Genomic DNA, 24,454 nt, shown 5'->3' with positions numbered 1-24,454 from the left:
TACATCATAACACTGACAGATCAACACATTAACAGACTTCTACATCATAACACTGACAGATCAACACATTAACAGACTTCTACATCATCACACTGACAGATCAACATATTAACAGACTTTTACATCATATCACTAACAGATCAACACATTAACAGACTTCTACATCATCACACTGACAGATCAACACATTAACAGACTTGTACATCATCACACTGAGAGATCAACATATTAACAGACATGTACATCATCACACTGACAGATCAACACATTAACAGACTTGTACATCATCACACTGAGAGATCAACATATCAACAAACTTTTACATCATCACACTGACAGATCAACACATTAACAGACTTCTACATCATCACACTGACAGATCAACACATTAACAGACTTCTACATCACCACACTGACAGATCAACACATAGACAGACTTCTAAATCATCACACTGACAGATCAACACATTAACAGACTTCTGCATCATCACACTGACAGATCAACACATTAACAGACTTCTAAATCATCACACTGACAGATCAACACATTAACAGACTTCTGCATCATCACACTGACAGATCAACACATTAACAGACTTCTAAATCATCACACTGACAGATCAACACATTAACATACTTCTACATCATAACACTGACAGATCAACACATTACCAGACTTCTACATCATCACACTGACAGATCAACACATTAACAGATTTCTACACCATCACACTGACAGATCAACACATTAACAGACTTCTACATCATCACACTGACAGATCAACACATTAACAGACTTCTACATCATCACACTGACAGATCAACACATTAACAGACTTTTACATCAAATCACTGACAGATCAACACATTAACAGACTTCTGCATCATCACACTGACAGATCAACACATTAACAGACTTCTACATCATCACACTGACAGATCAACACATTAACAGACTTTTACATCATATCACTGACAGATCAACACATTAACAGACTTCTACATCACCACACTGACAGATCAACACATTAACAGACTTCTGCATCATCACACTGACAGATCAACACATTAACAGACTTCTACATCATCACACTGACAGATCAACACATTAACAGACTTCTACATCATCACACTGACAGATCAACACATTAACAGACTTTTACATCATATCACTGACAGATCAACACATCAACAGACTTCTACATCATCACCCTGACAGATCAACACATTAACAGACTTTTACATCATATCACTGACAAATCAACACATTTACAGACTTCTACATCATCACACTGACAGATCAACACATTAACAGACTTTTACATCATGTCACTGACAGATCAACACATCAACAGACTTCTACATCATCAAACTGACAGATCAACACATTAACAGACTTCTGCTTCATCACACTGACAGATCAACACATTAACAGACTTCTACATCATCACACTGACAGATCAACACATTAACAGACTTTTACATCATATCACTGACAGATCAACACATTAACAGACTTCTAAATCATCACACTGACAGATCAACACATTGACAGACTTCTACATCATCACACTGACAGATCAACACATTAACAGACTTCTAAATCATCGCACTGACAGATCAACACATTAACAGACTTTTACGTCACACTGACAGATGAACACATTAACAGACTTCTAAATCATCACACTGACAGATCAACACATTAACAGACTTCTGCATCATCAAACTGACAGATCAACACATTAACAGACTTCTACATCATCACACTGACAGATCAACACATTAACAGACTTTTATATCATATCACTGACAGATCAACACATTAACAGACTTCTGCATCATTACACTGACAGATCAACACATTAACAGACTTCTGCATCATCACACTGACAAATCAACACATTAACAGACTTCTAAATCATCACACTGACAGATCAACACATTAACAGACTTCTACATCATAACACTGACAGATCAACACATTACCAGACTTCTACATCATCACACTGACAGATCAACACATTAACAGACTTCTACATCATCACACTGACAGATCAACACATTAACAGACTTCTACATCATCACACTGACAGATCAACACATTAACAGACTTTTACATCATATCACTGACAGATCAACACATCAACAGACTTCTACATCATCAAACTGACAGATCAACACATTAACAGACTTCTGCATCATCACACTGACAGATCAACACATTAACAGACTTCTACATCATCACACTGACAGATCAACACATTAACAGACTTTTACATCATATCACTGACAGATCAACACATTAACAGACTTCTACATCATCAAACTGACAGATCAACACATCAACAGACTTCTACATCATCAAACTGACAGATCAACACATTAACAGACTTCTGCATCATCACACTGACAGATCAACACATTAACAGACTTCTACATCATCACACTGACAGATCAACACATTAACAGACTTTTACATCATATCACTGACAGATCAACACATCAACAGACTTCTACATCATCAAACTGACAGATCAACACATTAACAGACTTCTGCATCATCACACTGACAGATCAACACATTAACAGACTTCTACATCATCACACTGACAGATCAACACATTAACAGACTTTTACATCATATCACTGACAGATCAACACATTAACAGACTTCTACATCATCACACTGACAGATCAACATATTTACAGACTTTTACATCATCACACTGAGAGATCAACATATCAACAAACTTTTACATCATCACACTGGCAGATCAGCACATTAACAGACTTCTACATCATCACACTGACAGATCAACACATTAACAGACTTCTACATCATCACACTGACAGATCATCACATTAACAGACTTCTACATCATCACACTGACAGATCAACATATTTACAGGCTTTTACATCATCACACTGACAGATCAACACATTAACAGACTTCTACATCATCACACTGACAGATGAACACGTTAACAGACTTCTACATCATCACACTGACAGATGAACACATAGACAAGTAGACACTCAAACAGATTTAACACATTGGCATATCGAAACACTGACAGTATATACATAAAACATAGCTGAGAGGGTGATAGAGCAGATTGGTACCCCAAGAAAACATTGTCAACCGCTGCAAAGCCAAGGTTGACAATACTTTTTCGATGGGTACCAATCTATCACCCTCACAGCTATGTGTTATTTCATTTACTATACTGAATGTCCTATCATTATTGTCTTTTACAGACGCATTTTTTTCAAAAGTATTTTTCCATGACGTCACGTTCATAACAACGTAACGGATATTAGAAAAATCAACAGAACTTCAGCAAGATGTTTTTTGGGTTTTTTTGACAGTTAAATAATAGAATCTAAGCCAAAAAATAGAACTTAAGCATTGTCTTTAATAACTTGATGTAAATTCAATTCATTGTCTTTTAAATAATTGATTTTTGATTGGTCTGGACTAGAGGGTGGCATTCAAAACAATTGTTCCCCACTCAGTCATGTGATAAAGTAAATTAACACCCTGGTATTAGCCAATCAAAATATGGCATTTTAACGTGAAGTATAATAAATAAACATATTAACCGACTCCTACATTAACACATTAACATATTGACACACTGACATGTCAACACATTAACAGACTCAAACAGATGCATTCATTAACACAGACATATCGACAAACTGACATTTCAACATATTAACAGATACATATATCAACACATTGCCATATTGACACACTTACAAATTAGCACATTGACAGACTCAAACAGCAACACATTGACGTATCAACTCATAAACAGATCAACACATTAACATACTCAAACATGAACAAGTTGACATTTCAACATATCATCACACTGACAGATCAACACATTAACAGACTTCTAAATCATCACACTGACAGATCAACACATTAACAAACTTCTAAATCATCACGCTGACAGATCAACACATTAACAGACTTCTACATCATCACACTGACAGATCAACACATTCGCAGATTTATACATCATAACACTGACAGATCAACACATTAACAGACTTCTACATCATCACACTGACATATCAACACATTAGCAGACTTCTACATCATCACACTGACAGATCAACACATTAACAGACTTCTACATCATCACACTGACAGATCAACACATTAACAGACTTCTACATCATCACACTGACATATCAACACATTAGCAGACTTCTACATCATCACACTGACAGATCAACACATTAACAGACTTCTACATCATCACACTGACAGATCAACACATTAACAGACTTCTAAATCATCACACTGACAGATCAATACATTAACAGACTTCTACATCATCACACTGACAGATCAACACATTAACAGACTTCTACATCATCACACTGAGAGATCAACATATCAACAGACTTTTACATCATCACACTGACAGATCAACACATTAACAGACTTCTACATCATCAAACTGACAGATCAACACATCAACAGACTTCTACATCATCAAACTGACAGATCAACACATTAACAGACTTCTGCATCAATACACTGACAGATCAACAGATTAACAGACTTTTACATCATCACACTGACAGATCAACACACTAACAGACTTCTAAATCATAACACTGACAGATCAACACATTAACAGACTTCTACATCATCAAACTGACAGATCAACACATCAACAGACTTCTACATCATCAAACTGACAGATCAACACACTAACAGACTTCTAAATCATAACACTGACAGATCAACACATTAACAGACTTCTACATCATCAAACTGACAGATCAACACATCAACAGACTTCTACATCATCAAACTGACAGATCAACACATTAACAGACTTCTGCATCAATACACTGACAGATCAACACATTAACATACTTCTAAATCATAACACTGACAGATCAACACATTAACAGACTTCTACATCATCACACTGACAGATCAACACATTAACATATTTATACATCATAACACTGACAGATCAACACATTAACAGACTTCTACATCATCACACTGACAGATCAAAATATTAACCGATTTATACATCATAACACTGACAGATCAACACATTAACAGACTTCTACATCATCACACTGACAGATCAACACATTAACAGACTTCTAAATCATCACACTGACAGATCAACACATTAACAGACTTCTGCATCATCACACTGACAGATCAACACACTAACAGACTTCTAAATCATCACACTGACAGATCAACACATTAACAGATTTATACATCATAACACTCACAGATCAACACATTAACAGACTTCTACATCATCACACTGACAGATCAACACATTAACAGACTTCTACATCATAACACTGACAGATCAACATATTTACAGACTTTTACATCATCACACTGAGAGATCAACATATCAACAAACTTTTACATCATCACACTGGCAGATCAGCACATTAACAGACTTCTACATCATCACACTGACAGATCAACACATTAACAGAATTCTACATCATCACACTGACAGATCAACACATTAACAGACTTCTACATCATCACACTGACAGATCAACACATTAACAGACTTCTAAATCATCACACTGACAGATCAACACATTAACAGACTTCTACATCACACTGACAGATGAACACATTAACAGACTTCTACATCATCACACTGACAGATGAACACATTAACAGACTTCTACATCACCACACTGACAGATGAACACATTAGCAGAATTCTACATCATCATGATCATCACACTGACAGATGAACACATTAACAGACTTCTACATCATCACACTGACAGATGAACACATTAACAGACTTCTGCATCATCACACTGATAGATGAACACATTAACAGACTTCTAAATCATCACACTGACAGATGAACACATAGACAAGTAAACACTCAAACAGATTTAACACATTGGCATATAGAAACACTGACAGTATATACATAAAACATAGCTGAGAGGGTGATAGAGCAGATTGGTACCCCAAGAAAACATTGTCAACCGCTGCAAAGCCAAGGTTGACAATACTTTTTCGATGGGTACCAATCTATCACCCTCACAGCTATGTGTTATTTCATTTACTATACTGAATGTCCTATCATTATTGTCTTTTACAGACGCATTTTATTCAAAAGTATTTTCCATGACGTCACGTTCATAACAACGTAACGGATATTAGAAAAATCAACAGAACTTCAGCAAGATGTTTTTTGGGTTTTTTTTCACAGTTAAATAATAGAATCTAAGCCAAAAAATAGAACTTAAGCATTGTCTTTAATAACTTGATGTAAATTCAATTCATTGTCTTTTAAATAATTGATTTTTGATTGGTCTGGACGAGAGGGTGGCATTCAAAACAATTGTCCCCCACTCAGTCATGTGATAAAGTAAATTAACACCCTGGTATTAGCCAATCAAAATATGGCATTTTAACGTGAAGTATAATAAATAAACATATTAACCGACTCCTACATTAACACATTAACATATTGACACACTGACATGTCAACACATTAAAGACTCAAACAGATGCATTCATTAACACAGACATATCGACAAACTGACATTTCAACACATTAACAGATACATATATCAACACATTGCCATATTGACATACTTACAAATTAGCACATTGACAGACTCAAACAGCAACACATTGACGTATCAACTCATAAACAGATCAACACATTAACATACTCAAACATGAACAAGTTGACATTTCAACATATTAACACTCTGACAGATCAAAACATTAACATACTCATTTATTGTTTTGATGACAGAGAGATCGCTGGCAGCAAACTTCTAATTATGGCTATAAGACCACTGTGACTTTATAGGAAATATGTCACAAGGTATTGCTGTATATCACACATCTCCTGTATCTTGAGAATAAAACCACTGTGATTTTATTAGAAATATGCTAAAAGGTCTTGCTGTATATCACACATCTCTTGTATCATAAGAATAAGACCACGGTGTCTTTATAGGAAATATGTCACAAGGCATTGCTGTATAACACACATCTCCTGTATCATAAGAATAAGACCACGGTGTCTTTATAGGAAATATGTCACAAGGCATTGCTGTATAACACACATCTCCTGTATCATAAGAATAAGACCACTGTGTCTTTATAGGAAATATGTCACAAGGCATTGCTGTATAACACACATCTCCTGTATCATAAGAATAAGACCACGGTGTCTTTATAGGAAATATGTCACAAGGCATTGCTGTATAACACACATCTCCTGTATCATGAGAATAAGACCACAGTGACTTTATAGGAAATATGTCACAAGACATTGCTGTATATCACACATCTCCTTTATCAGAAGAATAAGACCACGGTGACTTTAAAGGAAACATGTCACAAGACATTGCTGTATATCACACATCTCCTGTATCATAAGAATAAGACCACAGTGACTTTATAGGAAATATGACACATGTTTTTTGAGATCTCAACCCTCCCCTATACATCTAGCCAATGTAGAAAAAACAAACACACAATAGTACGCACAGTAAAACTCAGTTTAAGAGAAGTCTGAGTCCGATGTTAGAAGATGTAACAAAAGAAAATAAACAAAATGACAATAATACAAAAATAACAAAAGACTACTAGCAGTTACTGACATGCCAGCTCCAGACCTCAATTAAACTTATTGAAAGATTATGTCTTCATCATTTGAATATCAACCACATTCCCTCCCGTTAGTGGTTTAGTATTATACCATCATAAAATATATGAGAAGAACATAACCCGTGTCACGCCAACAACTGGTTTTATAATAAATGTGTTTAATTCCGATGCAAAGACCCTATAAGTAAATCAATATTAAGCTTCCCGTTATTGATATAGATATCAAGATCGAGGAAAGGGCAGTGGTCATTGTTATTTTTAGCTTTATTCAAAGTAAGTTCAACAGGATAAATTTCTTTAGTATACATACTGAAGTCGGCATTATTGACATGATTGAGGGCCAATATATCATCCAAATATCTAAAAGTATTGTTAAATTTTTGCATCAGATGGGTATTTGCTCATTTTAGTCATAAATTGTAACTCATAACAGTACAAAAACAGGTCCGCAACAAGTGGTGCACCGTAAGTCCCCATTGGAATTCCAATAACTTGACGATATACGGAATCTCCAAAGCAAACAAATGGACCCATTGGTGGGCATAGACAAAATATGTCCACCAAATTCCAATGCTCACTGTGAGCACGTTGAAATGTCCACCACGACTGTAGTGTATTCTGTGTCAAATGTGTAATCACAATTTGAATTTAGAGCTCTACCAAAATTGAATGATGTGTATATACTTGCCCCAATTTCAGAGTTAGACCTATGCAGTCCTGTGGAGCATTTATTTAATTTGGAAAACATCAAACATTACCAATTCAGTTAGCATTATTTCCCAGTTAAATGATATTTTTAACCGATAGTGTTCTATGCATTGACATTCAGTTTTCTCAGAATGCTTGTTTTCTTTTTTATTTATTTGTCCTACGTAGTCGAGATGTGTTATGATACATCCTTGTACGTCTTTCTGTTCACTTTTATGCCTCTCTGTCTGTTTAGAGAATGACAATGCATTAATTAAATGCAACAAAACATTTATGCAATATTCGAATTGATTGAACAAATCTTCACTTTGGTTTTCAAAATTGTGTGTGACTGTTATGCATAGTTACTGTACGTCAGATGAATGTCAGTTTTTTTTTCTCATATCGTGCATTTACTTTTAAGTACTCTTGGTTTGATTAAGGACGTTTGCTACTCAGTTTCAAAATAACAAGCTTTTCATAACACTAGTATAAATTATACATTGTAGGTATATTGATCCAATGTCCACCCGTTTATAGTATGTATCACATTTCCGACCTTGCATTGATTACGTGCTACGAGTACAATGTTTCAAGTTTTTTCGGAATTATATTCCAGGTAACTCTCTTCAGAGGTCGTCCGTTTTGTTTTTATTCTCAATGTTTATTTGTTTATTATTATGTATATTTTATTTATTCATGTTATTATTGTACCTTTTATTTATTATTGTTCGTTTTATCATGGTATGGATCACTGGTTTTGGTTATTAGATTAAGTTCAAGATACGTTTCAATATGCATTTGTCATTGTCAGCCACCTTCCTTTGGTTTTAGTGTAACTGTCTAATTAATTTCTATTGGGAGACATTTATTTATTTCAAGTGTTCTTAACGATTTCCCCAATGTTCCTGTTTCTTTTGAATGCTATTGTAGGTTTTTTTTTATCGAAGAGATTTTTGGACTGTGTGTTGTCTTGAATTAAATGCCAATGTTTTCTTATAATGGTTTTTAAATTTTCCGCATTAGCGTGGTATTGTGTTATGAAATATATATTATAGTTATCTGTGTTTTTGTTTATGCTTGTTTCTTTGTTTGTTAATTTGTTTAATCTTTCTGTATGGGAAATATTTCTTAATATTTTATTTACAAAAGCGATTTTGTAACGTCTTGTATAAATTTTTCTGTAAATATGTCTATTCTTTCATTAAAATTGTCAATTTCATTAGTAAATTACATTAGGATGTTGTTTTGTGTTTGCTATTTCGAAAAGAAGTTTAACTTTTTCCGTAGTAACTTGAAATAAAATATATCCATCACCTTGCATACGGTTATGAAATAGTATTTTGTTTTTGTGTGGAAAGATATTTATAATTTTATTTATTTGTTGGTATATGGCTATATCTGAGATTTGAGGACTTGCTACATGTCCTTGGCTAGCTCCTATAATTTGCCTGTAACATTTTTTGTTGAAGGTAAATTTATTATTAAGGAGAACTAAGTTTGTTATTTGTAGTAAATAGTCAAAACTGGGTTTTATTATGTTATATTCTAGGTTTTCATATATCCCCGTGACACTGTTTAAAGCGTCAATAATTTCGCTAAATCTTAGATTTGTGTAAAGGGATGTGATATCATAAACCACCAGTAAAGTATCGGTTTCTATCTTTGATTTTTTCGAGTAGACGTATGAAGCTACCTGTATCAGATATGTACGTAGTTTATGTTTTAACTATTGGTAATAGGAAGAAATCCAAACACCGCCCGATTCTTTCTAATGGACCGTTGCACTGTGAAATGATTGGCCTTGCTGGTACTTGTATTTTAATTTCAGTTTGTTGTTTATAAATATCTTTCAGTAATTCGTTATTCAGTTTATGGATTTTATGCAGAAAGTAGGCAAAGGGTGTTGTTATTTATTGGTTTTCGTATTTGATGTAGTTAAATGTTATTTCGTCTAAGTAATTGTCTTTGTTCATGTTGTACACAATCTCATTAATTTTATTCATGGTATTTTTTATGTTGATTTCTGATATTTCAATATAGTGTATTCCGTCATTTAATTGACGTTTACCCTAATCGGTGTAGTCGTTTTTATTTTGAACTACTGTTATGTTGTTTTTATCTGCTTTATGTATAGTAAGTGTTTCAATGTGTCGTAAAGTACGTAGACAATGTTTTTTTTCTTTCGTCATCTTTTTGGTTTTATTTGGTTTATAATTTGAAAGTGTAATTTTTGTGTGGAATATGTACTTTTCTTTAGGATTGTCGCCTATAATAGGAACACTAAATTTAAACTTTTCTTTAAATGAATGATTTGTTTTCGGAATAGTTTTGTATTCCTGAAAGAAATGCTTTAATCTTAGTTTTCTTTCGAATTTTTTGAAATCTTTGAGGATATTTGTCCTAGAGATTTTGTCCGTAGGTATAAACTTTAAGCCTTTTCCCAACGTCATAATTTCTGTATTTGTTAATTTTCTATTTGAGAGGTTCAAAACAAATTGTTTGGCAGTTTTTAGGTTGTTATTTTGTTTGGCAATATTTAATTGCTTTTTTTTGCAATCCAGTGTCCTGCACCACTGACCGCCATAAAATAACGCAACAGTGTCACGGAGCTCTTCTAAGGCACTGGCTTTAAGAATTCAGGTTCATACATACATATTTATTATGTACAAGTTCACATATATGCACTCTCGTTACATTACAGTGTTAATGTAAAGACACGTCCATTCTCTATCACTAACTATCTTCAATTCTGTCGATCTCAACATTCACTAAGGTTTTTTTATTGCCAAGGCCCTGGCTACTTTCATGACTTTCTCACACATTAAATCGTCATTTATCTCCAGATCACACAAGTATAAGGACAGAATATAACAAACAGAGACATGAATTATACGGCTTCTAATTAGAAACGATTACAGTTAAAACACAGCTGCATCATACAATAAATTTAACGGCCAATCAGACAGTCTCCTAAAGTTCATGAAAACAATAAATCTACAAATACTTAACACGCTTGAGCATAGAAAATTAATGTGGGCAATTAAATACTGATCTTAGATAAGAAATAAATTTGCAAGTTTCACCCTATGACAATAGTGTTGAAATTGGCGTTAAACACCAATCAACCAATTAATTAATCACCGAATATTTAAGATTGATACTATAACTAGTTATAAAGCAAAATCTCTTTAACACATGTCGATGATGCTTCGTTAGTGTATTTTTGGCGTAATACCACCAATTCATAGTACATCACATCCGGTTGCATACGGATTTTACAGTTGTAGATAATTTATACTACATGTCATTGCATTAAAAGAATTCTGTGTCATACACATATATCTTGGGTGTTTCAAAGCACCATTGTTTTTATTTGGTGTTTCTATAAATATTTTTGAAACTTGAAGTAACACAATTGGTTACTAAGGCTTGTACATGTTGTACACGGGTAAAAAAGAGGTGAACATTTTATTGGTTAATTTCCAGTGATGGTTATTGTCTTATATGCAATGATATGTTATTTGAAATTTCGTCTATAGTACTAGAGAGGATGAAACTTGACACATGCCAAATATTTCTGTTTCATGTTTATTTGAAACAAAGATAAATTTTGCACATTTGTTTTTTAAAAGTGCAAATTTAACAAAGACTAATTGGGTAAAATAAAAAGTGGTATTTCACCTTAACATGCTTAAGATTATAAATTGTGAAGAAAATTTGGGAATGCAGTTTTTATACGACGACAAACATTGAAATTTTGTTAATCGTATATTGGTATCACGTTGGCGTCGTCGTCGTCGTCGTTGTCGTCTTGGTCGTCCGAATACTTTTAGTTTTCGCACTCTAACTTTAGTAAAAGTGAAAAGAAGTCTATGAAATTTAAACACATGGTTTATGACCACAAAAGAAAGGTTGGGATTGACTTTGGGAGTTTTGGTCCCAACATTTTAGGAATTAGGGGCCAAAAAGGCCCAAATAAGCATTTTCCTGGTTTTTGCACTATAACTTTAGTTAAAGTAATTAGAAATCTATGAAATTTTGACACAAGGTTAATGACCACAAAAGGAAGGTTGGTATTGATTTTGGAAGTTGAGGTCCGAACAGTTTAGGAATAAGGGGCCAAAAAGGGGCCCAAATAAGCATTTTTCTTGGTTTTCGCACCATAACTTTGATATAAGTATATAGAAATCTATGAAATTTTAACACATGTTTATGACCATAAAAGGAAGGTTGGGATTGATTTTGGGAGTTTAGGAATAAGGGGCCCAAAGGGTCCAAAATCAAACTTTGTTTGATTTTATCAAAATTTGAATAATTGGGGTTCTTTAATATGCCGAATCTAACTGTGTATGTAGATTCTTAATTTTTGGTCCCGTTTTCAAATTGGTCTACATTAAGGTCCAAAGGGTCCAACATTAAACTTAGTTTGATTTTAACAAAAATTTAATCCTTGGGGTTCTTTGATATGCTGAATCTTAAAATGTACTTAGATTTTTGATTATTGGCCCAGTTTTGAAGTTGGTCTAAATCAGGGTCCAACATTAAACTTTGTTTGATTTCATCAAAAATTGAATAATTGGGGTTCTTTGATATGCCAAATCTAACTGTGTATGTAGATTCTTAATTGTTGGTCCCGTTTTCAAATTGGTCTTTTAAAGTCCAAAGGGTCCAAAATTAAACTTAGTTTGATTTTAACAAAAATTGAATTCTTGGGCTTCTTTGATATGTTAAATCTAAACATGTACTTAGATTTTTGATAATATGCCCAGTTTTCAAGTTGTTCCAAATCAGAATCCAAAATTATTATATTAAGTATTGTGCAATAGCAAGACATTTTCAATTGCACAGTACTCAGCAATAGCAAAAAATCTTCAATTGCACAGTATTGTGCAATAGCAAGAAATTCTCAATTGCACAGTATTGCGCAATAGTAAGAAATCTTCAATTGCACAGTATTGTGCAATAGCAAGTATTTTCAATTGCACAGTATTGCGCAATAGCAAGAAATATCTAATTGCACAATATTGTGCAATAGCAAGAAATTTCAATTGGAGTTATCTTTCTTTGTCCAGAATAGTAGTTGAATCAACTTAAATCATTGTATTATACAATATACAATGTATATTCACTTTTACTACCAACTGATAAATTAAAACAATTTTTACCATTCAGTGATAACAAGCACTTTTTTTACATTTTAATATTTTATGATGTATTTATTGTTGCAAACGCCATTAGAAATTTGAATTGAGATTGGTTTTGGAATAAAGAAGAGGGGGATGTCAAAAAAAATGGGGGGGGGGGGGGGGGTTCAATTTGTCTTATTACAAATTTCATAAATAAAAAGAAAATTTCTTCAAACATTTTTTTGAGAGGATTAATATTCAACAGCATAGTTAGTGAATTGCTCAAAGGCAAAACAAAAATTTTAAGTTCATTAGACCATATTCATTCTGTGTCAGAAACCTATGCTGTGTCAACTTTTAATCACAATCCAAATTTAGAGCTGCCAACTTGAATATTGTGTCCATACTTGCCCCAACCGTTCAGGGTTCAACCTCTGCAGTCGTATAAAGCTGCGCCCTGCTTAGCATATGGTTTATATATTGTTATGAATTGCTTGAATTTTTCAATGTGAAATAAAAAACAGTTTTAAAATTTTGGCATTTAAGAGGCACATACAGATACAAAAAATGATCACCTGTTTAAAACATCACTTAACTATTGATTTAACCATCTTAATTTGAAAACATCTAAAGATTTTATATTTGCAAACAATGACAGATATGCGTACTATAACACTTATATCATAATACAATTTGGAAAGATAATGTTCTTTTTCACCAAAAAAACTTCATATCTTTGACTTTGTAGATGAAGTTCCAACTGAAATAAAATCAATGACAGACAAAAGATCTGTTGAATTGTACCTTAAATTACTTCAGTCAGGATCTGAGAAAAAGAGAGACATACGTTTAGTAATTGTTGGGAAAAAGGGTGCTGGAAAGACTTCATTGATTAAAAGATTGTTTGGTGAAGATAATACAGATGTTACCAGTACAAATGGAATAGAAATCCGCACAATAAAATGCAAGGCAATGTCTGATGATGGCGTGTGGAATAAATTAGATGGTATGATGTGTATGCTTAACATATTTTTTTCCTGTTCATAGGAAAATGTTTATAACAATTTTGTTTTAATACAACCCCCAAAAAATTTTGGGATCGTATAATTTGTATGATGTCGTCGTCTGCATTGTGGTCGTCCGAAGACACATTGGCTTCCGGATAATAACTTTAGTTTAAGTGAATAGATCTTCTTGAAATTTTTTCAGAAGGTTCAAAACCACAAAAGGAAGGTTGGGATTGATTTTGGGGATGATGGTCCCAACCGATTAGGAATTAGGGGCCCAAAAGGGGCCCAAAACAAGCATTTTTCTAGTTTCAGGATAATAACTTGTGTAGAAGTATTTCAATTGCTCTGAAATCATACTGCAATGTTTAAAACCACAAGTAGAAGGTTTGGATCCATTTGAGGGGTTATGGGGCCTAAGTTTAGGAATTAAGGGCCAACAAGGGGTTAAAACAAGCATTTTTCTAGTTTCAAGACAATAACTTATGTGTAATTGTATGGTTCTCTCTGAAATTGTACCACAATGTACCATATAACAAAGGGGAGGCTGAGATTAAGTTTTGGATTAATTGCCCAAAATATGTTGGAAATAGGGGCCAAAAAAGGGCCAAAAAGAAGCATGTTTCTAGTTCCCAAACAATCATGACAATAACTTATGTTTAAGTGTATGGACTCTCTGAAATTGTACTACAAGGTTCAATCCTGCAATGGAAAGCATGGGATTGAATTTAAGGGTTATTGCTCCAAGGGGGTTTCAAAAAGTTGAGGGGGGGCGGATTTTTTGTTTACCATCTTTTGAAAGGCTTTCTTTTTTGTTCAAAATTTTTCAAATTTCGAATTTTTGAAAAGTTTCAAGAAGAAAGCTTCAATTGCACAGTATTGTGCAATAGATTTGTTAGATCTTTGACCACATTAATTTTGTGACAAAAACCTATATTATGACAAAAATTTGATCACAATCCAAATTCAGACAGAATCAAGCTTGAATATTGTGACCAAATTTGCCCTAACTGTTCAGGGTTTAACCACTGGGGTTGTATAAAGCTGCGCCCTGAGGAGCACCTGGTTTGAGTTTAAATCACTTATTTTTCAGCAATATTATTGGGAAGTCTCACAGGTAAAGATCCAATTAAAGGCTACATTTCAATGAATATGATGAATCCAGGTCAAGAATTTTTTAAATAGTTAATTAGATGAAGAGACATTTATAATAGGAATGCATATCTCGTACAGTAAAATTCTACCATTAATGTTATTAGCTCAGTATTGGAAAATGTGAACAGAAGAAAAATATGCCTTTGTTGTTACATTATTATCCAGACAATAGGTCCACCTCATTTGGATCCATATGCATGAAATGCACAATGTTCATAATATGTACGTTAAAAAAAATAAAAACGTGAGAAATCGTAATATATATATATAATTAAAACCAATTTGGACTAAATAAATAAATGCAATACACGATGGAAAAATTACATACATACTTTCCATACACTCGGCATCCTCAAATATCCAGTATTTCAGTTTAAACCATTTTTAATATCTACATTTATCTCTGTATATATATGAATTTAAAAAAAAAAATCATATATCTTATTGTCAATATTTTGCTTAATAAAGTTTCAAACTACTATTGATGATAATATTTAATTAATATCCCCAAAATTGATAAGAAGCCTCCATTAAGAATGATAATATTGCATTAAAAATTTAAACTTGAATCATAATGAGACGGTGTGGTTTTTATATAATTTTGAAGGCAAACAGTGAGTTGTAATTGTTTACAAGGTCGTCCTTTGGTGTATAGCCTGGCAATCATATCACTTTTTTATATCAATGTCTTCACATGTGAGATCAGGATAAGCTACTAAATCCACGTCAACTGTATTAATTTCGGAACTCCCAGAATCTATATATGAAATTTATGCATCAAGTTTTGTGGGTTTTCATTGAACCCCAAAAACTGCTATTTCAATATTCCAACCAACCAAAGAAACCCCATTTTTCAATTTTGATAACTCTCCATGTGTATATTTTTAGAATTAATGATTGGAAAAAAAAATTGATGGACAAAGTTTATTGTTGTATTTTTATTGCTGATTTTATAATATGATCTTACTGAACATTTATCTACATTTCTTCCATATGATTGTAATTTTCTAATGATAGGAACCAATGAAGAAGCTGAAATTCATGCAAGACTATTGAAACAATACAAAGGAACAATTGAAGAGTCAGTAGAAGACGAAACACATGAAGCTGTGACGGACAACACCCTCATAGAATCAAAGGTATCAGAGACAGTATCGGGGCAGTCTGAAATACCTCCAGTATACAGTGAATCTACAGTTAAACCTCAAGTATCCACTGAATCTACAATTAAACATCCAGTAACCAATCAGCAGCCAAATCAATCAATAGAAGAAGCTAAAAAGGATATTGAAACCATGCTGAAATCTAATGTTGATTTAAATGACAAAGAAGAGTATGCCACATTGTTGTTATGGGATTTTGCAGGAGATGAAGAATTTTACCACACACATCAAACATTTTTGTCACCAGATGCAATTTATCTTGTTGTTACAAAACTCAATGAGGCTGACGACAAAAAAGCAAAAGGTAACATTTTATGTAGAGAGAATAAAAATATTTAACATTTCATTTTATTTTTACTAAGCTTAAGATGCAAGTTGTTGTCAAGAACTATATATACCCATTATTCCTTCAAGTACCATGATTACAGAGTACCATGAGTACAGAGAAAAATATGTGAAGCAATTAGTCAATTAATAAATTAATTGAACCATTGCAATTCCAGAAACGCATTTCTTCAACAACGAATGTCTCTTCAGTGATAGTTGATGCCAAAATTTTGAAAATCCAAAACCTAATTCAAACGGATTTTGGTTTTTTCTGAAATTGTTTAACATTTCATAACTGTTACTTAAATTATTCATCCATTAGGGTTTTTTTTTTTATTTTGTAGTTGCATTGTATCATAGATCAAATGTATTCGTCCAGTGTATGTTCACTTGTGTTAACATGTCTTGATTGAATTAAGTCATTTCTATTGATAATTTATAGTGTGTTTTTCTATGTTGTGATGTTACACTATTGTTTCAGATCAGATCAAAGTGAAATTTTGGTACAATTAAAACGTGTAAAACCGCTGCGCTTGTTTGCACATGTCCTAATTCAGGTATCTGATATTCAGTAGTTGTCGTTTGTTGATGTGGTTCATAAGTATTTCTTGTTTCTCGTTTTTTACATAGATTAGAACGTTGGTTTTACACTTGTAATATTTGGGGCCCTTTATAGCTTGCTGTGCGGTGTGAGCCAAGGCTCCGTGTTGAAGACCATACTTTGACCTTTAATGGTTTCCTTTTATAAAATGTGACTTGGATGGAGAGTTGTCTCATTGGCAGTCATACCAACTTTTATATCTAAGATCTAATTAAAGCTCTTGTTAAAAGGACAGATTTATCAGTCAAACATCTGTCTTATGTGTATGCTATTGGTCTGCGGTTCTTTATCTTCCATGAGAGCCGTGGTGTAGCGGTTAGTGCATCGGACTACTAATGCAAAGGTTCCTGGTTCGATTCCCGTTCGGGATGAAAATTTTAGGAACTCAATTTTCAGGTCTCCCTTGACACCATTTGCGAGTATGGTCTTGAGGAAACAATGATAGTCCGTCGGAAGGGGACGATAAATGGCTGACCCGTGTTAAGAGAGAGCCATATCTCTTGCACGTTAAAGACACCCTTGTAGATTTCGAAAAAGAGTAGGCTAATGCCGCTACAAGGCAGCACTCGCACCCGCAAAGTGGAAAGGGATTAATATAAGTTGCAAAACTTGTTTCGCAATCCACTATAAATAAATATGTTTAAACTAAACTATATTTTCCATAAGGTAGAAAAACTGGAAAATCTAAATCTTCTACACAAATGACTTATGGTTTTCAGTTTTGTCTTCATATTTACTCTAATGACAACATACTAGGTTTATAGGGTACCTAATCTGAATTAGGTTTAGTGTTTATTGTCCCAAATGCAACGCTTTCCGTCCGTCCATCTGCCCTCATATAAAAACGTGTCTGAATTCTGTCTGACAAGTATTCTTAATTTTTCTTAATTTTTTCTGAATAATGTCTGAATGGCTAAAATAATGTACATTTACGCAAATGTCTGAATTTTTACTGGATTTCGGATTATTAAAGAACAATTCAGAATTTTCATATGAACATTCAGACAAAAATCAGAATTATGTAAGAATAAATTAAGGCAATATTCAGAATGAATTCAGAAAAATCTGATTTTAATCAGAAGGATTAAGAAATAATCAGACACATTCAGAAATATCCAGATAACTTTCAGATGGATTCAGACAACATTCAGATGGATTCAGAAGGATTCAGATATATATTCAGAAAACATTCAGAATGATTCAAAATGTAGATATCCATACAAAACTTTGTAACTTATACAACAGATATTCCCCTAAAAACCTAAAAAGAAGTTCTTAAAGTTGAATAAAAATCAATGTGTCAGCACATTGATGATAGTCAAATACCCTTAGCCTCTATTCAATAATAAACAAAAATCCAAATTTTCAGGAAGTTTGTAATTAAATTAATAGTTTCAATAACATAAAATTCAAACTTTAAATTTTCGATTTAATTTTATTATCTGATATGGATCTGTGATTCCCTGGTCTGTTCTTTCCCTGCCTCTCAAGGTCTCCAGCTCTCTTGTGACCTGAGTGAATAAAAAAGAAGCTAATAAAAGAACAGAACTTTTCAATGTCCCTTGTGTTGCATTTTTATACGACCGCAAAAATTAAAAAAAAATTTGGTCGTATATTGGTATCACGTTGGCGTCTGCGTCGTCGTCGTCCGAATACTTTTAGTTTTCGCACTCTAACTTTAGTAAAAGTGAATAGAAATCTATGAAATTTTAATACAAGGTTTATGACCACAAAAGTAAGGTTGGGATTGATTTTGGGAGGTTTGGTCCCAACATTTTAGGAATTAGGGGCCAAAAAGGGCCCAAATAAGTTTTCGCACTATACTAACTTTAGTTTAAGTAAATAGAAATCTATGAAATTTTAACACAAGGTTTATGACCACAAAAGGAAGGTTGGGATTGATTTTGGGAGTTTTGGTTCCAACAGTTTAGGAATTAAGGGCCAAAAAAGGGGCCAAAATAAGCATTATTCTTGGTTTTCGCACCTTAACTTGAGTATAAGTAAATAGAAATCTATGAAATTTAAACACAAGGTTTATGACCATAAAAGGAAGGTTGGGTTTGATTTTGGGAGTTTGGGTCCCAACAGTTTAGGAATAAGGGGCCCAAAGGGTCCAAAATTGAACTGTGTTTGATTTCATCAAAAATTGAATAATTGGGGTTCTTTGATATGCCAAATCTAACTGTGTATGTAGATTCTTAATTTTTGTTCCCGTTTTCAAATTGGTCTACATTAAGGTCCAAAGGGTCCAAAATTAAACTTAGTTTGATTTTAACAAAAAATGAATCCTTGGGGTTCTTTGATATGCTGAATCTAAAAATTTACTTATATTTTTGATTATTGGCCCAGTTTCCAAGTTGGTCCAAATCGGGGTCCAAAATTAAACTTTGTTTGATTTCATCAAAAATTGAACTGTGTTTGATTTCATCAAAAATTGAATAATTGGGGTTCTTTGATATGCCAAATCTAACTGTGTATGTAGATTCTTAATTTTTGGTCCCGTTTTCAAATTGGTCTACCGTCAAGTCCAAAGGGTCCAAAATTAAACTAAGTTTGATTTTAACAAAAATTGAATTCTTGGGCTTTTTTGATATGCTGAATCTAAACATGTACTTAGATTTTTTATTATGGGCCCAATTTTCAAGTTGGTTCAAATAAGGATCCAAAATTATTATATTACATGTAAGTATTGTGCAATAGCAAGAAATTTTCAATTGCACAGTATTCAGCAATAGCAAGAAATCTTCAATTGCACAGTATTGTGCAATAGCAAGAAATTTCAATTGCACAGTATTGTGCAATAGCAAGAAATTTTCAATTGAAGTTATCTTTCTTTGGCCAGAATAGTAGTTGAATCAACTTAAATTATTGTTTTTTACAATATACAATGTATATTCCCTTTTACTACTAACTGATAAATTAAAACAAACTTTACCATTCAGAGATAACAAGCACTTTATTTTACATTTTAATATTTTATGATGTATTTAAATGAGTAGTTATTGTTTCAAACTCCATTAGAAATTTGAATTGAGATCAGTTTTGGAAAAAGGGAAAGGGGGATGTAAAAAAAAATGGGAGTGGGGGAGTTAAATTTTTCTCATTTCAGATTTCATAAATAAAAAGAAAATTTCTTCAAACATTTTTTGAGAGGATTAAAATTCAACAGCATAGTGAATTGCTCAAAGGCAAAAAAAAAATGTTAAGTTCATTAGACTACATTCATTCTGTGTCAGAAACCTATGCTGTGTCAACTATTTAATCACAATCCAAATTTAGAGCTGAATCCAGCTTGAATGTTGTGTCCATACTTGCCCCAACCGTTCAGGGTTCAACCTCTGCGGTCGTATAAAGCTGCGCCCTGTGGAGCATCTGGTTCTTGTCTGCCCAGGGACAATAACTAAAATTCCACAAATTCTTGTTTGAACTGTTAGTAAATCTCTATGATATTTCTCTCTATTTCCCTCAATCCAACTCTTGACATGTGATGTAAGCCATTGATATACATTTTATAAAAATCTGACATGAATTGCCACATGACATGTATGAGTGCTAATTTTTCTGTATTTAATTAACATTAGAAAAACAAAAACAATCTTTGAGTGGAACTTTGCCGTTAACAAATACACAACTTCCTAGTATCAAGAAAATTCAGATTTGAGTTAATTTTAATTATAAATTGTCATATATCTAAGCAATTCTTCAATCCAATGTATTTTATTTAGCACTTGAAAACCATTTTTTTGGGACAAATTCAGTTGACTTTTAAAATCTTTGACCTTGACCACATAATTAGTTGTTAGGAATCCTTTAGGAGTCCATAATCACATGAATATCATGCTGATTTTTTTTTTATTTATAGTTTAATATATTAGTTTTAATGAATATGCAATAAAAGAACATTAGTGATTTCGCTCACATACCCGACGTCCCCACATTGTCATTAGAGAAATGAAATAAGTGCAAGAATAAAAAATTATAGGAGAAAAAATTGAACTATAATTTCCTAATATGTCCTCATATATGTCCTTATTATCTACAAAGTTTCATGAAATTCTGTTGTGTGGTTTCATGGCAGTTGCAATGACAAACTGTTGCAGAAGTACATTAGAGGAAATAAGTTCAAAGGGGCATAACTCCTAGAAAAAAATTGAAGCGTAATTTCCTGTCGATATGCACAACTAAATGGTATTTCCTTAGAATCTAAAAAGGTTTCATGAAATTCTGTTGTGTTGTTTGAGAGGAGTTGCGATGATTGGGAAACAGGACTGACGAACTGACGGACAGATAGATGGGTCAAAAACATTATACCCTCCACAACTTTGTTAGTTGTGTGGGGTATAATTAATGTAGGAATTCATTATTTCAAATATATTTGGAATTCTAGTGTTTTTTATTTTCATGTGTAATGAATGTGTCAGCGTCATGAATAAATTTAAGGTATTGGCTTTGCTTGTTGTTAAACATTTAAAGGACAAGGTTCACTAATGGCACAAAATGGCCTAAAATATCAACTTTATCATAAAACATCAAAAAGGTCTCAATTTGGTTCTTAAATGGGTCTATTTCAAAAGTATAAATGCTAAATATATCAGTTCTTTTCATAAGACTATAAGATATTCGCCAAAGTAAGCCCAATTTGGACATTTTGTCAAAATATGATGATTTTGTGCATTTTTTAGACCTAAAAGCTTTTGAAACACCTTGGCCGCCACCTACGATCCAGAATGTTTTGTAACCAAAAGATTCCAATTTTGATATAGATTTCATCAATATAAAAACTTTTTGGATCGTAGATGGAGGCCAAGGTTAATTATGCCAAAAACAATTAAAATTATGGACAAAAAGTACAAATTATGCTCATTTAAGGGGTCATTGCTCCATAAATAGTAAAGGAAAGTGCCAGAAAAAATATTTTTGTCTTAGTAGTATTATCACAAGTATTGCTAAGTGACATTTGTAATTTTTTGCCCCAATTTAAAAAACATAAAAAAATCAGGGCCAATTTTAACCCTTCATGAACCTTCTCTTTTAAAGGCTGTATGGTAACCATTAGCTATTATTGCTTTTATTTACATTTGTAAGTGTATTCATATAGTAGATAGTTGTCTCATTGGAAAACATTCCACACTTACAGCTTATTATTATACTATTAAAACTAAAGCATGTACATACCAGATACTGTTGATTTTGAACCATTTTTCTTTTTAATAGTTCTGTTCAAAAACATGAAAATTAAGTCGTAAGTCTCTTTCACTGACATCTGAGGAACCAATTCTAGAATAAATTAAAATTAAAATATTGGTATCAATACCGACACCTAAATTTATGAACTCGTATAAGATATTCAACAGTTGTCTTAAAGTGAAATTCAAAAAGATCCATCAGAAAACACTTATTAAAATTTGATGGGTTGTGGGTTTTTTTTAATAAAGATATTGGAAATATAATCAACTAAAAGTTATATCAGTGTTGATTTAAAACAAAAAGTGTCTTTCGACCCTTACACTTAGAACGGAACAGCCTTTACTGTGATTTTGAATAGATGCAACTACGGTAATATATATAACCTAAGGCAAGTTGACATCTACGTGAAGTATTTGCCACTGGTTGTAAACCAAAAATGTAAATATTTGTATATTCTTATAAATTGAAAGTTTGCTGTGTCTCTTCTGTGACATTCTTACCTCAAAACAATTGGTACTTTTCCACATTATCATAAACCCAATGATGCAGATCATCTTTCATCTAACTTTAAATGGCCCAGTTCTTAAAAAAGAAGGGAATATTGTTTTTTATTGGTATAAAAATTGATATTGTTATACATGTTATAAGTTAATTAAAACCATACTAAATATTCTTTTTAAACACATGCACATTTAAGCTGCAACAATCTGTTCATCCTAAAAAAATAGTAATGGTAGGTACATGTAGGTATTGATTTAATAACCGACCATATTCTATGTGCCTGTACCAAATCAGGAGCCTGATATTCAGTGGTTCTTGTGTTTTGCTGTTTGTCATATTTGTTTTTCTTTTAATGTTTTGCATAGTTTGTTAGCATGTTGTGTCATAACACCACTGTCCTGGCTGGTGCACTCAAATTAAGTTCAACTCCTCCACATTCTATATGTGCCTGTCCAAAGTCAGAAGCCTGTAGATGAGTGTTTCAGGTGGTTGTTGTTTCATGTAATGTCAATTATGTCTTGTTTTCGATTACTGTTTTGTAATAAATTGGACTTTTAATTTTCTAAATTGAATCGTTTCATATTGTAATGTTCTTATCAGGACTGTCAAGACCAATTATAGCCATAAATACATGATATAAGTTTGTGTCATAGTTAAATCGTGACAGGAACCTTTGTGATGTCCAGTCATGGTGGACAAATAACTATAAGGGGTGTGGTTTACACACAAGTCTAAAAAATAAGAAGAGATTGATTGATTGTTAGTATTTTAGAAGGTGGAAGACTTGGATGCTCATACCTTGTATATAGATGCCTTATGTTATGAAGTTTCCGTCTGTCATATGTCCCTTGTCCTTGACCTTATATTCATGGTTCAGTGACTTCTTGAAATTTCTCTCTTAATTATTATGTATATTAGGATAACAATATGTAGTACATGCATGTTAGAAATGATTATAAATTAAGGAATGTATCTCCCTCATGCAAAGCTCTGATTCCTTTCACGGATTTGGCTATACTTTTTGGAT

The 24,454-nt window shown here is 32.9% G+C and overlaps 1 protein-coding gene across 1 annotated transcript in view; it reads left to right on the top strand.

The window, feature by feature from the left end:
- Nucleotides 1-24,454, top strand: part of LOC143083958 (uncharacterized) — an 83,244-nt gene that overhangs the window by 45,869 nt on the left and 12,921 nt on the right. Inside the window, exons 12-14 of the mRNA XM_076260375.1 lie at nt 14,235-14,492; nt 16,666-16,851; nt 16,882-17,115. Of these exons, the coding sequence (XP_076116490.1) occupies nt 14,235-14,492; nt 16,666-16,851; nt 16,882-17,115 (678 nt within the window). The remainder of the gene's footprint in view (nt 1-14,234; nt 14,493-16,665; nt 16,852-16,881; nt 17,116-24,454) is intronic.

The sequence above is a fragment of the Mytilus galloprovincialis genome, chromosome 7 (assembly GCF_965363235.1).
Source record: "Mytilus galloprovincialis chromosome 7, xbMytGall1.hap1.1, whole genome shotgun sequence".
In the NCBI taxonomy this organism is placed as follows: Eukaryota; Metazoa; Mollusca; class Bivalvia; order Mytilida; family Mytilidae; genus Mytilus; species Mytilus galloprovincialis.
This window is presented reverse-complemented; position numbering and strand designations above follow the sequence as displayed.